Source organism: Ceratotherium simum, chromosome 23, assembly GCF_057802395.1.
Source record: "Ceratotherium simum simum isolate JZ-2026a chromosome 23, ASM5780239v1, whole genome shotgun sequence".
Lineage (NCBI taxonomy): Eukaryota > Metazoa > Chordata > Mammalia > Perissodactyla > Rhinocerotidae > Ceratotherium > Ceratotherium simum.
This window is the reverse complement of record NC_141922.1, coordinates 27264045-27280906: the sequence shown is the minus strand read 5'-3', so window position 1 is coordinate 27280906 and position 16862 is coordinate 27264045. Positions and strand designations below refer to the sequence as shown.

The 16862-nt window shown below is 32.5% G+C and overlaps 1 protein-coding gene across 4 annotated transcripts in view; it reads right to left on the bottom strand.

Annotated features, from left to right (window-relative positions):
• The window catches only part of CSMD3 (CUB and Sushi multiple domains 3), a 1195693-nt gene that overhangs the window by 776996 nt on the left and 401835 nt on the right, over positions 1-16862 (bottom strand). For all 4 annotated transcript variants that reach the window (XM_004431279.3, XM_087447535.1, XM_004431280.3 and 1 more), the window contains exon 6: positions 2477-2589. In XM_004431279.3, the coding sequence (XP_004431336.2) occupies positions 2477-2589 (113 nt within the window). The remainder of the gene's footprint in view (positions 1-2476; positions 2590-16862) is intronic.

The following is a 16862-nucleotide window of genomic DNA, read 5'->3' as shown; positions in this document are numbered from 1 at the left end:
CTGAGTACTCCATAAATATTTGAGTTAGTAAGAGACTATGCTACATGGAGACTTAGCTGTGACTTTTGTACAGTATTTTCCACAAAATTTTTGATCTTGAATTGGCTTTAATTTAGATACCACTGAAATGAAATAGTAGCATGGAAAAATCTAAAAAGCCTGGTTACCATTTCATGCTAGGGCATGTATTTCAGCGTGTCAGAATTGTGAATTTTACAGCTATTTATGTTAGCTTATTACAGTTTTTTCTAATCCAAATTTCTTCGTTTGATTATAGTTTCAAAAATTACTTCTCTAAGTGAATTTATGTTGCCTAGGTAAATTATTATTTGGAGGTAATGCAATTAGAAAAATCAAGCCTGAATCAGGAAAGTTTTAAAAGGCTACAATGCAAAGGTATATTTTTACATAATAATACTTTTCCTTGATTTTATTATAAAATCATAGCTTCCACTTTCTTGTGCCATTTTATTTCCACTATATTGTGTAGATATAGATTATACCAAAAATTATTCTCTTTTGATCTCCTTTTCCTGCTGAAAACAGAAATAAATCATACTCCATAAAACATTTCCTTTCTGTTTTACAACAGTGAATTCACTGATATGCTATTTTTCAGTGCTGAAACCAGATAGGCAATGATGGAAAATCAAATTGAATTTTGAAAGTACTATAAAAGTCAATTTAAGATCAGTGGGTAGAATATTGTAAATAATAACTAAATACACAAATCTACTGGCAGTTTTGCACTACTGTCTTATAATGCAATACAACCCTATCTAAAGATACCAGTTTCAGGAAACTATACTGCATAAAACAAATGAAGTACTATTTTATTTTTGAGGTAGATCTATTTTTGTCCTCTCACTTGTACATTTAAATATAAAATAAGTGCTACTTTATTACTATTCAGATAAAGAGTAGAAGACATCGGACTGAAAGGTTCCATGAATCTAGTAGAAAAGATCACCACATAAGTCAAAGACAATAGTCTTTTGAATTTCTGCCATGCCGTCTGCCTTAACTCATTGCAGAGGGGAATCAGAGCCATAAAATTATGTGGTTGGAAAACTCCACAAGAGAAGGGGTCAACTCAGACATAAATAGGCTCCACAACAATTATATCTTTTCAACAAAAAAAGTTCTCTGACTTCTGAAGAGCACAAAACTTTTAGAAATTGAAATTGGAAACTCAACAAAATATTTTTGCAAATTTAAAAGTGACACTGGTTGAAATTGGTAAGAGTCAAGTTACTATGCCCTGGATAGTCATTTTTAATAAAATACATGAAAATAAATTTTTCTATGAATATTTACTTTTAAAATATAGCATTTTATGATAAGTGATATATTCTATTATGAGAAATGTTAATAAAATGCATAGCTTTAAGAGCATATTTGCATTCACATTTCCTTTCAAATTAACTACATTAGAAATAAAAATTATAGATTTTTCTACAGTGGATTTTGTCTAAAATCTTTACTTTTAAATTATCTTAGAGATTTTTACTATAGTGATACTCAACATACTATTATAAATGTCTAAATACCAATGACATTAATCTGTTGCTATTATTGTGAGAAATCTTATTGATAGGAGAGCTATGGAGGGGTTATCAGTCTTCAAAATATAAATTAATTGTTGAAATTTGTACTTCAGAAAACAATATGTGGTCTAATACCATTTTAGGTATTACTATAAGCTGCCTAAATTCACCATATTAAATTTTCAATGTGCTTAAGACTGAGGACTACTAAAAAGGAAAGCATTAAAAAAAAAAACAGATAAATGGAAAAGTGTAACTGTGGCAATGCTCACTATTCCTGAACAGCAGCTGACACACCACTGAGAATGTAATGAATTATTTACATAAGTAGTCTGAGGATAAAGTACACTAAACCCACATAACATCACTGAATTGTAGAAGCTACATTTTCATTATTATTTCATCTTCATAATAATCTTGCTCTAAACAGAGTTTTTTCAAGTTAATATATCAAATATCATATCCCCCTTAGTTAAAATTATGCCTGTTAATAAAAATGGTAGATAATAATCCTAACAAGTTTAATTAAACTAGCAATAGCAAACACACTATATATGAAAATGTATTTCAGTTGATGAAGAGGCTATTTACAACTGCAGGTTTTCTGCAGTGTTTTGAAGTATAGCTTTAGGTAGCATGTCCAATTGCTGAAGCACTTTATTAAAGTACAATAATACATTTGTTACATATTACCCTTTAAAGGTCATAATATTCTTTATTCTGAGCATTGTGCTATAAAAATCAACTAACTTTTATGCTGAAATTTAGCTATGATCACATTATTGCCACAGCAAGAGAACAACAATTTTGACTTATTCAAATTACCATTTACAAATGCTGAAGATATTCTGCTTCTATCACAAAAGGCAGTTGTGTATACCAAAATCATTTTACACATCAAAAGAGGCAGAGGCATTCATTTAATATACCTTGATATGGAGCACTAAATCCACGATATCGGTGATTGCTGTCTGTAACAAAATGCAGTCTGAGCCAGTTTTTGTTGCTGATAATTGGTGGTGGTATATTCATTCCAGATAACCTGAATTATGAAAGACAATAACAAAAAAATTTAAACAGCTTTACAGCAGTAAACATTTTCACTGAATTGGGACCCCCAAAAATGTCTACCTGTATACAATATTCATGACTTTGCATTGTTAACTTTTTAAACACAAAAGGAATAGTTATTTTATGGATAGACAAGTCAATTATAGAACAGTACAATTCCAAACACGTGCTGTTCCAATCAGGTTGCATATATTAATAAAAACAACTCTAAACTACATATGATTTTTGATTCACCCATATTTATTTCTTAGATAATAACAAACATAATGGATGCTGAGCTGATAGTGTTGGTCCTTGTGTTCCCTATGTAAGTACTGACACAGCACAGTTACAAACAGAAAGATTTCAAAGCAATTGATATACTTTTTTCATCTAACATTTTCAGTATTTCACATTTGATGACAAATATCACAATTTCATTTCATAGGATAAGGATTATTTTAATGTAATTTCACAATACTATAAATTTTCACGATTAGCTTTCATTATAATACATACTTCTATAATGCATTGGAGGTCTGCTTCAATTGATAGATAGAAAACAGATTGTATTTTGGATATATATTTAGTCCCCACATATCTATTCACAAAGGTACTATCTCATAATCTCCTTAGAGCAAGGCACTTTGAGCAAAATTTTGAAACTATGCCTCATATATTGGTCATAACTAATAAATGAAGTAACTCTCTTATTTTATAATCTTTTGAAATTTTCAGTGAAGCAGTTTTTCTAATTTCATTAATAAAGGAATACCACTCCTATATACCTAACCATTTAAATTACTGTATGTGTTATAAAGTCAAGGTAAAACGTTCTCAAAAGCAAGATTATTACATAGCAAAGGAGAGTTTCAGACTAAGGTTTCCTAATAACCGGTATATGATGTATCTTTACCATTCTTCAAAGCATACATTTTTCTTTATCAGAAGGCAAAATTGACAGCTGATTTATTAGTTTGTGTGTGTGTGTGTGTGTGTGTGTGTGTGTGTGTGCGTGTAGGAGGAGGTGATTACAACTCTTCTCTCAGTGCTTGGCAGTCAGTCATTCTAGGGGACCAGAAGGGGGAGACTGGAATATCTGTCATTGTACGTGCAATCACTGGTAAGGTGTAGACATGGTGATTCAATGATTCTGTACCCAACACCCTCCCTCCTTAACCCCCCAAACCCATCTTTCCTAGGATGTTTGGGAGCTAGCCATCACTCTTAGTAGATGACCACCTTCCACAGCATGGAAATATGAATTCACCTTTATTTTATCATTGTGCCCACAGGTGTACAGAATGGATAGGAAATATAACTATGTAATCCCAATTTTGTTGAATTCTAACATGAATAAGTTGGGCTCTAGTCCATACACTTTTCATTTCTCCTCCTGCATTGGAATGTATTTTCTTTAATTTTTCCCTATCAGTGCCCTATTTTCTCTTTTCATAAGGGTTACCATTTATTGGTCCAGCTGACTGTTTTTTTTCACATCTGAATTTAGTAAATAAAAATATGTAATATACTTGTATAATTTTAAGACAAGTTTAAAAATTTTACTTCATTACTTTCAGAAAATATCCAGGTTATGTTTACTTTTGTTTCCTTTTTGGTTGGTTGGTTCAAATAGCAATTCAATGAAAAAATATTTGGATTTGGTACAATTATATTTTCAATAGAGTAGCATGTTTCATGTCAGAAATTGATTTACAGTTTGGTCCTCTTCAATTCCCTGATTCAATGAGCATAAATATCCATTAGGGAAAGTTTAAATTATTTTTGACAGGCTGCACACATTCCTAAATGTAATGAGGCTGTAATACATGGACGGTGTAATACACTGAACTACAGAGTTGGGAGAGAGGCCCTTAGAAGATCCAATAAATAAGAAGCAACTCAACAAGGACATCAAGAGAAGTGAGAGAGGAAAGAAGATGAAATGGACAATAAAAAGGATAAACTTCCCATCTTTCCTAGGGACATCAAAGATAATTTCAGCAATAGAGCGTAGTAAAGGCAAATAATAGCTCCTATGGAACTATAATTTGCAACTTGAATTCACCTTCAGGAATTGAGAGAGATGGAACTGAAGGTATTAGAGCTACAGTAGCTAGCAGCACAACATGCATGAGGTGGAGCAAATAAAAGTGGTTTAACAAGGGTGGAACTAAGAGGATATTCCTGACAGTCTCAATGCTTCAGCTTATGAAGAACTCTAGAAAAGCTAAGATACTGAACTAGAAAGCAAGTGTACCACAGCACCCCTCTGCCACCAGAGAAGAAAAATAGCTTCATTGGTTATAAGGGAGTCACATGGACTTTCCAGACTGTGGTCACGTAGCATTGCTCAATATTTAAACACGATTTACACAATATGATTTGGTTATGGCTTATAGAGCAATCTAGTAAATGAATATACATATTTCTCTGCACCATATTTCACATGTTATCAGGAGATCTGGGAAATGGAGGATTGAGAATATATGCTACCAAGAAAGATTCTATTAAACTAATTAATTTAGATAATTTCTTAAGTACTAAAGGACAGATTTCCTTTTTATTTTTTTTGTGAGGAAGATCTGCCCTGAGCTAACATCCATGCCAATCCTCCCCTTTTTGCTGAGGAAGACTGGCCCTGAGCTAACATCTGTGCCTACCTTCCTCCTCTTTATGTGGAACGCCACCACAGCATGGCCAGACAAGCGGTGCATTGGTGCGCGCCTGGGATCCGAACCGGGGCCACCAGCAGCAGAGTGAGTGCACTTAACCGCTATGCCACTGGGCCAGCCCCAGGACAGATTTCTTAAATACAACTTATTGTTATCCTTTTATCAAATCACTGTGGTCATTTGAAGGTAAGCACATATTGGTTCATTCTAGTGTAAAGTCAATGAGAATCATCTCTTGATAATGAAGAGATAAAGTGTTTTCAACAGTTATTTACTGAGCACTTAATATATGACAAACACTGAGGCTAAGGGTTGGAAATGTAGTAAACAAGACAGACAAGATCCATGGTCTTACAAAGTGAAAATAAAGAAGATATATCAATAAATGAATAAGATAATTTTAGATGGTGGCAAACGATGTATAAAAAAATAAAACAGAGTAACATGATAAAGAACATCTAGAAATGAGGTTTCAATTTTTCTAACATCTTTTCCATTTTATACTCAAAACAGCCATACTCATGATTATACGTCTTAAATTACTAAACTGAACTTCAGGAGAATTAAATCAAATAAAATTATGGAATGATAAATGTCATAAATTTGTAACCTACCATAGATATTTCTATCCAAGAATTCAAGACACGTCTCTGGAGTAATTAACAAATTTGACTGGACATAGTAAATTGATAATGACAATTCAAATTTCATTGCATATTCAGTAGAAATATTGACAATAGTACAGTGTAACTTGCCATAATTAATCTTTGCAAAAAATATATAATTTTATGCAGAAGTAACTAAATCATAAATTGATATTTAAAATCATATGCAACATTTTCTATTATATGGTCCCTCAGAGAATATGATTATTATCCTTATAAACTTTTTTTAAAATCAGTTAAGTGTAAGAAACCCAAGAGAACCACATTTTTTAAAAGACCCTAAAACTATTCTGAGCCTATGCCTTTGGTTTATACCTCCTGTGAGATCCTCATTGCTGCCATCTGTTGATCTCTGGTTCTCAACTTGCTCAAAATTAGCACTTGCAGCAACAGGTGTCATCTTTGGTGGCTCTAACATCTATTTTTTAATCTTTCCAATCCCTAAAAGTATTCACAAATAGTGACTTATCTGTCTTGTGTCATCTTTAGTACCATAGACACAGTCAAACCTTAAACCTATGATTATTCAAATCTTCACCTGCATGACTCTAAAATCTCACTCTCCCACCACAATTCTCCCACTCTCTCCTAATTTTAGTTCTTTGTCTCTTGCTCTCTTACTCTCTCTTTCTAGCTCTCTCTCTCTCTCTCTCTCTCTCACCCTCTTTCATCTCTCTTGACCTCCATCTTTCTCTGACACTGAAGTAAGATTCATTCCTCGTGCTTGCTCCATTCTCCAAGACTTTCTCAGATTAATTGTCTTATATTGAGCGGTAATTAGTTCCTAAAATTCATTTTTTCATCTTAACTCAGGCCTTTCCATGAACTTCTCTTTAGGGCTGAATGAATATCATTTTTTTGACCTTTATTTACTCATTCAATCATTCTCAGCGAAGCCAGCCTTAAAGTTTCAAAGTTAAGATAAATGCCCAATCTCCTTCTCTGTCCTCACAAAGCACCTTTGCATATTCTTAACACCTATGTATTTGTCTATACTTTTCTTTATAAATTGTCAATAATCCCATTTCATACCATTATCAAAGTTCTAGTTCTTTTCTTTATTCAACGTCCATCTAAAATTCTCTTTCATAAGTCTTCTTCAATTCCCTTAGCTGAAGATTATCTCTCTGTTCCCAGAACATCAAAAGCACTTGTTAAAACTCTTCTTATGGCACTTATCACCCCTTTCATCTTATTATATTATACATATTCTACAAATTAGAAGAAGTTGGAAGCAAGATCCCCATTGGATTTATCTCTGCATGCACAAGCATATTTCAAATTATAGATAATGAACAGATGTAAATTAGATGAAGTAAAACCCTATTACAAAATTTATTAAAGTGTGTTCTACTGAATATTAGCCACCAAAAATTCCTTTAGGGATGGGGAAATGTATACTAGTCAAAAAGTTTTTGAATCGTTCTTTTGTAACCATAGCCCCTTGGAGTTTTTTAAATATGTTTTAACACAGAATTTCTTAAATTTATGTCAACAAACACTCTTGCATTTCCATGCTTTGCCATACAATAAAATAACATGGAGGGGAGTTATTTTATAGAACTCTTTCAGAAACCACTAATTTTATTTTTTCTGTCATGTTTGGATAGGAATGTACTTCATAGTCCCAAGAAAAACCAGCATCTTTAAAAATAGTAAAAAAATTAATCAACTTTCTATATGTCCTGCAGCATGTTATAAGTTGGAAAATTCTTTTAGCACCAAAATTAATCCATTTCTGGGATGACATTGAAAGCACTAATCTTCCATGCTATGCAAGTCATGAATATTCCGTGTGTGGAATGTACAGATTTCTACACTGGCCAGGCTGTGCTGTGTTGTCACAGATGTCCGACTCTGTTCTTGGTTAAATATTCAAAAGTCACTGAACTGCAGAACACATAATCCTATGTGGTTTTAACAAGAGCATTAAGAAGCTAAGCATTGTTCTATGCAGTCCAATTATTCAGAGGCCAGCTGTTATAAAAGTATTTGCAAAGCAAATGAGAAAAGTGGCTACACTAAATTTTCTTCTCTCCCTACCTCCTTATTCACACATTCCACTTGCTTATCCTCATCTGTACTCCCACTCTGGTTTCCCCCTTATCCCTTATTTCCATGACCTGTCTTTCAGATATATTCTTTTATAAAAATTGGCTGCTGCAGAATAGTGTTACTTTTATCTAAACACATTTCAGAAAAAAAACCCTGTTTATATTTTAGATATAATGTGTGTGTATTCAACTACCAAAATTTAATTAAGATGAAATAAAAAAGTTGAATTATACTATAAACATTTCAAAATTGAATTTGTAATTAAAGAGCTGGCAAAAAATCTCCAGATCCAGATGTTTTTAATAGAAAATTCTACTAAAGTTAGAAAGAATTAACAACAATTTTACCCGTTCTCTTCCAGAAGATAAAAGTGAAAGCAATACTTCTTAACTCATTTTAAGAGATAGTATCACCCTAATAATAAAACCAGACAAAGTCAGTACAAAAACAATCAAAAGAACACAAACAAAAAACTACAGACCAATATCTATCATGAACTTCGACATAAAAATCCTCAATAAAGTATTAGCAAATCGAACCCACCAAGGTAGAAAAAGAATTATACACCATGACCACAGAGATTTATTCAAGTTATATAAGACTGGTTCAATGGAAGCCACCATATCAAAAGGGTACAGAAGAAAATTTAAATGACCAAATCAATGGACACAGAAAAGCATTTGACAAAATCAAACACCGATTCATGATAAAAACTCTTAGCAAATTGGGACTAGAGGGAACAACCTCAACTTGATAAACAGCATATGCAAACCTACAACTAACATCGTATTTAATGTTAGATTACTGAATGTTTTTCATTAAGATCAGGAATATGGCACATCATTCTTATTCAACATTTACCAAGTGCAATAAGGTGTGGAAAAGAAATAAAAGGAATATACATTGGAAAGAAAGAAAAGAACTGTCCCTATTTGAAGAGGACACAATTATTTATATAGAAAATCTCAAGCAATCTACAAAATAAACACCTAGAACTAATAAGTGCATTCAGCCAGGTTGCTACATACAAGAAGAACAAACAAAAATAATTCACATTTCTAAATAATAACAATAAACATGTGGAAACTGAAATAAGAAACACAATACAATTTACAATTACTCCAAATAAATTAAATACTTAGGTGTAAATTTAGTAAATCATTTACAGGGTCCGTACGAGGAAAATTACAAATGAATTTTGTAATTTCAATGCAATGAAAGAAATCAAAAAACATAAATAAATGGAGAGACATACCATGTTCCTGAATTGAAAGACTTGGCATAGTAAAGATGTCAGTTCTCCCCAAAATGATCTACAGGTTTAATGCAATTCCTATTGAGACCTCAGCAAATTCTTTTTGTAGACATTGACTAGGTAATTATAAAATGTATATAGGAAAAGCACAGGACCCAGGATAGTTAAAACAAATTTGAAACGAAAGAATGAAGTGGGAGTAAACAATAGCCTTTTCAACAAATGATGCTGAATCAATTAGGCAACTATAGGCAAAAAAAATGAAACAATCTAAACTTCAACTTTATGCAAAAAATTAGCGCCAAATTGATCATGGACTTACATGTAAGATGTAAAAGTATAGAACAATTCAAAAAACACTTAGAAGAAAATCCTTGGAATCTAGGCTAGGCAAAGAATTTGAGACCTAAATCCAAAAACATGATCTATAAAACAAAAAATTGATAAATTGGGCCTCATCAATATTAAACACTTTTTGCTACGCAGAAGATCTTGAATAAGACGATGAAAAGACAAGCTAAATGATGGAACATAATATTTGCAAACCACATATCTGGCAAAAAAAATTGTCTCTAGGACATATTTTGAACCCTCAAACTCAACTACTAAAAAAAATTAGTAAATGAAGAAAAGACATGAATAGACATTTCACTGAAGAGGGTATACAGATGGAAAAATAGGTACATGAAGAGATATTCTACATCATTAGCCTTTGGGGAATGCAAATTAAAATCACAATAAGATACCCTGACATACCTACTAGAATAGCTAAAATAAAAAAGAGTGACTACACCAAATATGATGACGCAGAGAAACTGGACCACTTGTATACTGCTGGTGGGATTGTAAAATGGTATAGCCACTCTGAAAAAGAGTATTAGTTTCTTATAGTAAAATTGCATTTATCATACAACCCAGCAATTGTACTCTTGAGCATTATGCTAGAGAAATAAAAGCTTATGTTCATACAAAAACCTGTACATTAACCCAAAACTTGAAACAACCCAAATGCTCTGCAACAGGTAAATTTTCAACAAATTGTAGTACATTCATATCATGGAATACTACTTGGCAATACAAAGGAACAAACTATTGACACACAACAACCTGAATGACTCTCAAAGGCATCAGGTGTGAAATAAAAAATTATGAGACAAAAAAAAAAAAATTCAAAGAGGTTATATGCTGTGTAATTTTCATATAACATTCTAGAAATGGCAAAATTAAAGAGATGGAGAACAAAGCAGTGGTCGCTAGATGTTGTGGCGGTTGGGGGGATGGGGAGGCAGCCCATGGCTATGGCTATAAAACGGTAGCTCGAGGGATTCTTTTGATGGAATTGTTCTGTATCTTGATTGTGGTGTTGGTCGCAGGAATCTACACTTGGAACAAATTGCAGAGAACTAAATATACATACATACAATGAATGCATGTAAAATGAGCGAAATCTGAATAAGTTCAATGGATTGCATCAATACCCATTTCCTGGTTGTTATACTGTACTATAGTTATGCAAGATGTTGCCACTAGGGGAAACTGGGTGAATAGTATGCAAATCTCTCCACAGTATTTCTTACAACTGAATGTAAATCTACAATGTCTCAAAATAAAAATATTTTCAGGAATCTTAAATATTGATCATAATTATATATAAATTTACAAAAACATTATTTATACTAACCAAAAGATACAAAAAATCCAATCGTTCATCAACTGATGAACGGATAAACAAAATGTGGTATATCCATATAATGGCCCATAATTTGGCAATAAAAATGAAGTTCTGGTACATGCTAAAACATGTATGGAATTTGAAAGCATCATGCTAAGTGAAAGATAGCAGTCACAAAAGACAACATATGGTATGATTCCACTTATATGAAATATCCAGGATAGGCAAATCTTAAGGGACTGAAAGTGGATTAGTGGTTGTCCAGTGGTAGCAGAGATGGGGAATGACTGCCATTGGGTATGAGTTTTCTTTTTGCAGTGATAAAAAAGTTCTAAATTTAGATTATGGTGATAGTTGCACAACTCTGAATATACTAGAAACCACTGAATTTATACTTCAAAAGAGTTAATTCTAATGTATGTGAGTTATATCTCAGCAAAGCTGTTAAAAACACATAATGGATTAAAAGTAAAAGGATACAAGAATACACCATGCAAACATTAGTCAGAAGATTATGTGATGGTATATACTAATGCTATACAAAGTATACCTTATAGCAAAGAATATTACCAGAAATAAATTAGAATATTACCTAGAGGTGTAGGATAGAGGAATACATTTATCAATAAGACTTAATAATCCAGCATTATCCATGTACTTTTACATGAAACAAAACTGCCAGAACCAAAAGAAGAGATAAGGCCATAATTACAGTTAGAGACTTCAACAATCTTCTCTTAGTGATAAAGTATAGAGAGATTCAGTAAGGATACTGAAGACCTAAACAACTCTATTAAACCACTTCTCTTATATGACATTTATAAAATATTCCACTCAACAATATTTTTTCAAATGGATACAATCAAAAATGATCATATTTTGGATCACAAAACCACTATCAATAGTTTAAAAATAACTGAAATCTCTCTTTTTGTGTGTGAGGAAGATTAGCCTTGAGCTAACATCCGTTGCCAATCCTCCTCTTTTTGCTGAGGAGGAATGGCCCTGGGCTAACATCCGGGCCCATCTGCCTCTACTTTCTATGGGACGCCACCACACATGGCTTGACACGTGGTGCATCAGTCCGCACCCAGGATCTGAACCCACGAACCCCAGGCCACCAAAGTGGATCGTGGAAACTTAACCACCAGGCCAGCAGGCCTGCCCTTACAAAGTATGTTCTCTGACAAAAATGCAATTAAACTAGAAATAAAGAATAAAAGATATCTAGAAATTTCTCAAGTATTTGGACATTAAATAACACATTTCTAAATAATCTAAATGTGAAGAAAGCGGTGAAGTTGAATCTAAAAAATTTTGAGTTGAATTAAGTCAATAACCAGAACATTAACAGTAAGTAGAGGAAATTTTAGAGTATTATATTACTGAGTTAGAAATAAAGAAGTTTCAATTCAATAATCTAAGCTTCCACTTTAAAAAATTAGAAAAAAAAAACAACAAAGCAAGTTAAACCCCATTCAAGCAGAAGGAAAGGAATAGTAAAGATAAGAGCAGAAAGCAATGAAATTGAAAGTAGAAAAACAATAGATAAAAATCAATAAAACTAAAACCTTGTTCTTTGAAGAGATCAACAAAATTGATAAACATCTTACCAGACAAATCAAAGAAAGAGAATACAAGTCACATCAGAAATCAATGAGGAGTTGTCATTAAAGAAAATACAGATATTTCAATAATAATAAGGGAATATTATAAACAACAAACTTTATGCTAGTAAATCTGAAAACTTAGATACAATGGAAAAATTTCTTGAAAGGCATATATTATAAAAGCTCATTGAAGAAAAAACAGGTTACATGGATAGTCATATCTATTTTAGAAATAAAATTCACAATAGAAACATTACAACAAACAAAATTCCAGGCCCAAATGACTACACTGAAGTCTACCAAACATTTAAAGAAGAAACAATACCACTTACATCCAAACTCTTTTTGAAAACAAAAGAAAGAAGTACTTACCAGCTAATTTTACAGGGCTACTATTACTCTTATATCAAAGCTGGACAACGACATTACACAGCAATAAAACTACAGACAAATATCCTCTATGAAAATAGATGTACAAATCCCTATCAAATTATTAGCAAATTTAATCCACCAGTATATAACAAGTATAATTCATCATGGTCAAATGGAATGCAGGATTGGTTCAACTTTTGAAAATCAATTAATGTTTCACTACATCAACAAACTAAAAAACGTAAAACTGGGCCAGCCCTGTGGCTTGGTGGTTAAGTGCGCACGCTGCAATGCTGGTGGCCCGGGTTCGGATCCCGGGTGCACATCGAGGCACCACTTCTCCGTCCATCCTGAGGCCGAGTCCCACATACAGCAACTAGAAGGATGTGCAGCTATGACATACAACTATCTACTGGGGCTTTGGGGGTAAAAAATAAAAAAATAAATAAAATCTTTAAAAAAAAAAACGTAAAACCATATGACCATCTCAACAGATTTAGAAAAAACACTTGACAAAATTCAACATCTATTTACGATACGAAAAGAAAGTCTGACCAAACAAGTAAAAGAATTTATTCAACCTAAGAAAGGGCACCTATGAAAAAGGTACAGCTAATATAATTTTGATGTCATTCTGGAAGATGAATAACTGAGTGCTTTCCCCTTAAGATCAGGAAGAAATTAAGGATGTCTACTCTGACCATTCCTATTGAACACTGAATTGGAAGTTCTTGCCAGTGCAACAAAGCAAGACATACCGATGTTAAAGGAAAGAATAAAACTGTCTCTGTTTTCAGAGGACATGATTGTCTATGTTGAAAATCTCTATAAATATACAAAATGCTAGTAGATCTCATAAATGAGTTTATCAGATCTCTGGTTAGAAAGTGAATGTACAAAAATCAATTGTACTTCTGTATCCTAGTAATGAATAATTGAAAATTGAAATTTTTAATAAAGTACCACTTACAATATCATCAAAAATAACTGAAATAGGGATAAACATAATAAAATATGTGCCAGCTTTTCATATGCTTCAAACTTCAAAGCACAGATAAATCATATCTAAATAAATAGAGAGACATGCCATATTCATTTATAGGAAGACTCAACATGGTTATGATATCAATTTTCCCCAAATTGGTCTATAAATTCAGTATAATTCTTGAGAAAATTTCAGCAAACATTTTATGGAAATTGATGATTCTAAAATTCATGTGGATATATAAAGTACCTAGAATAACCAATATAATTTTTTAAAAGAACTCAATCGGATGGTTCATGCTAGTTGATTTTAGACTATCAAGCTACAGTAATAAAAATGATGTGATGTTGCTGACCTGATAAACACATAGAAAAATGGAACCGAATAGACAGAAACAAATCCACAAATATATGACAAATTGATTTTCAACTAAGGGCTCAACGTAATTGAATGAAGAAAGAATATCTTTTCAATAAATGGTGCTGGAACAACTGGATATCTTAATACAAAAATACAAAAAAGGAAAAGAAAAATTTCTCAACCCATACTACACAACACACAGAAATATTAACTCAAAATGGATCACAGACACGAACGTAAAACCAAAACGTTTAAACCTCTAGAAGAACACGCGAGAAAATCCGTGAAACTTTGAGTTAGTGAAAGATTTCTTAAATAAGAGGGAAAAAGCACGAATCGTTAAAAAAAAGGTAAACGGGATCAAATGTAAAAATTTCCATTCGTGAAAATACACCATTAAGAAAATTAAATAACAAGCCATGGACTGGGAGAAAAGATTTCCGATGCACATATTTAAAAGAGAAATATATTGGGCCGGCCCCGTGGTTTAGCGGTTAAGTGTGTGTGCTCTGCTACTGGCGCCTGGGTTCAGATCCCGGTGCGCACCGACACATCGCTTCTCCGGCCATGCTGAGGCCGTGTCCCACATACAGCAACTAGAAGCATGTGCAACTATGACATACAACTATCTTCTGGGGCTTTGGGGAAAAAAAGGAGGAGGATTGGCAATAGATGTTAGTTCAGAGCCGGTCTTCCTCAGCAAAAAGAGGAGGATTAGCATGGATGTTAGCTCAGGGCCGATATTCCTCACAAAAAAAAGAGAAATATATCTACAATATAGAAAGAATTTTCACAACTCAATAATAAGACAATGACAATAAAAATAGGCAAAAAGTTATTGAACACTTCACTGAGGAGGAGATACAGAAAACAAGAACATGAAAAGATGCTAAATATTGCTGATCCTTAGAGAAATGCAAATTAAAATGAGATATCACTAACCACATAGGAGAATGACTAATTAGAACATCACACTGAGAACTAATACACCTACATTAAAATGGTTATTATTTAAAAAACTGAAAATCGCAAGTCTGGAGAGGATGAAGAGCAATTGGAATTTTTACACATTGCTGGTGGAATGCAATGTGGTGCAGCCTCTTTGGAAAACACTGCAGCAACTTCTTATAAAATTAAACATGCACTTACCAATTAACTCAGCACTCACACTCCTAGTTATTTACCTAAGTGAAAACATATGTCCACATAAAGACTTGTATACAAATGTTTATGACATCTTCATTCATAATCACCAAAAACTGACAAATGGTAAATAAATAAATAAATTTGATACATTTCTACAGTTATGCATTATTCACGAATAAAAAGGAACCAACTGCTACATGCAACAACATGAAGGAATCTCAAAAACATTGTAAGGGACAGAATCCATATATCACAAACTATATGACTACATATTGCATGATTTTTTTCTATGACATTCTGAGAAGAGGAAAGACTATAAAGAGTAATCCCTTGGTTGCCAAGGGCTGGGAGTAAGGAGAGAAAAGTAACTATAAAGGGACATGAGGCAACTTTTGAGGGTGAGGGTAACAGTCAATATCTTTATTGTGGCTACATGATCATTTATGTTTGTCAAAATACATAAAATTGCTCACTTAAGAAGGGTGAATTTTACTGCAAATTATACTTCAATAAACCTGACTTTAAGAAAACAAAAATAATTTTAAGAGATTTTGCCTTGCCTGTCAATAACATTAACAAAATAATATGTATATTTCTTGTGCTTAGAGGCATAAAATAGGAACAAAATAAACTCATTCTTTCAAAGGAAAGGATAGGAAGTCATTTTAAATTCTCTAAAAAAGATCACCCTCCTTATTACTAGAGGAATTAAACATCAACTATTATTATATATATATTATATATATATATATATACATTCAAACTATAAATATTCTAAACCGCTTTTCGTTGCACAGTAAAGGAATACTTTCATCATTTTCCCATAATTAGATTCTCAATATATTTCCATTGCCATAACTATACTATTGCTTACGATGATTTTCCTTTAAGCCTCTTGAAGTGACACTCACCCCAAGAGAATGGTCTAAGAAGCAAATGTTTGAAAACAAAAATGTAAATTAGCCAACCATTACCTTTATATACTTGAGTCCAATAATTTCATTTGTCTTTTTCAATGAACTGACTAAATAAAATACTTATGTTAGACCAACACTTCATTTTTTCTCATTTCCTAATTTTTAGAACCATTGCAGTTAAAGAACACTGGAAATGTGAAATATAAACCATCTGTGCATACTTACTCAAGATACGGTTAAAGTGTAAGTCCTAACTTTCCCATAATTTTTTTCATATTAAGCCCAACAATATATGAGTACTTTTGAATCAACAATTGAATTTTAAGTATCTCTACCTTCATCACTCAACAGAGCTCTTATTTCTATAATTCTAGGTATAGAAATTGAATAGCTTCAGATTTACTCAAAGTTAGATGTAAATATCTTCAAATATCTACTCAAGATCACCACTGATCTATGTCTCCAAATACCATCTATATGGAACCTATTTTATAAGGAAAATGTGCAAAATATTAAAGATTTTTGTAGGAAAATATTTGCTGAGAAAGAATAT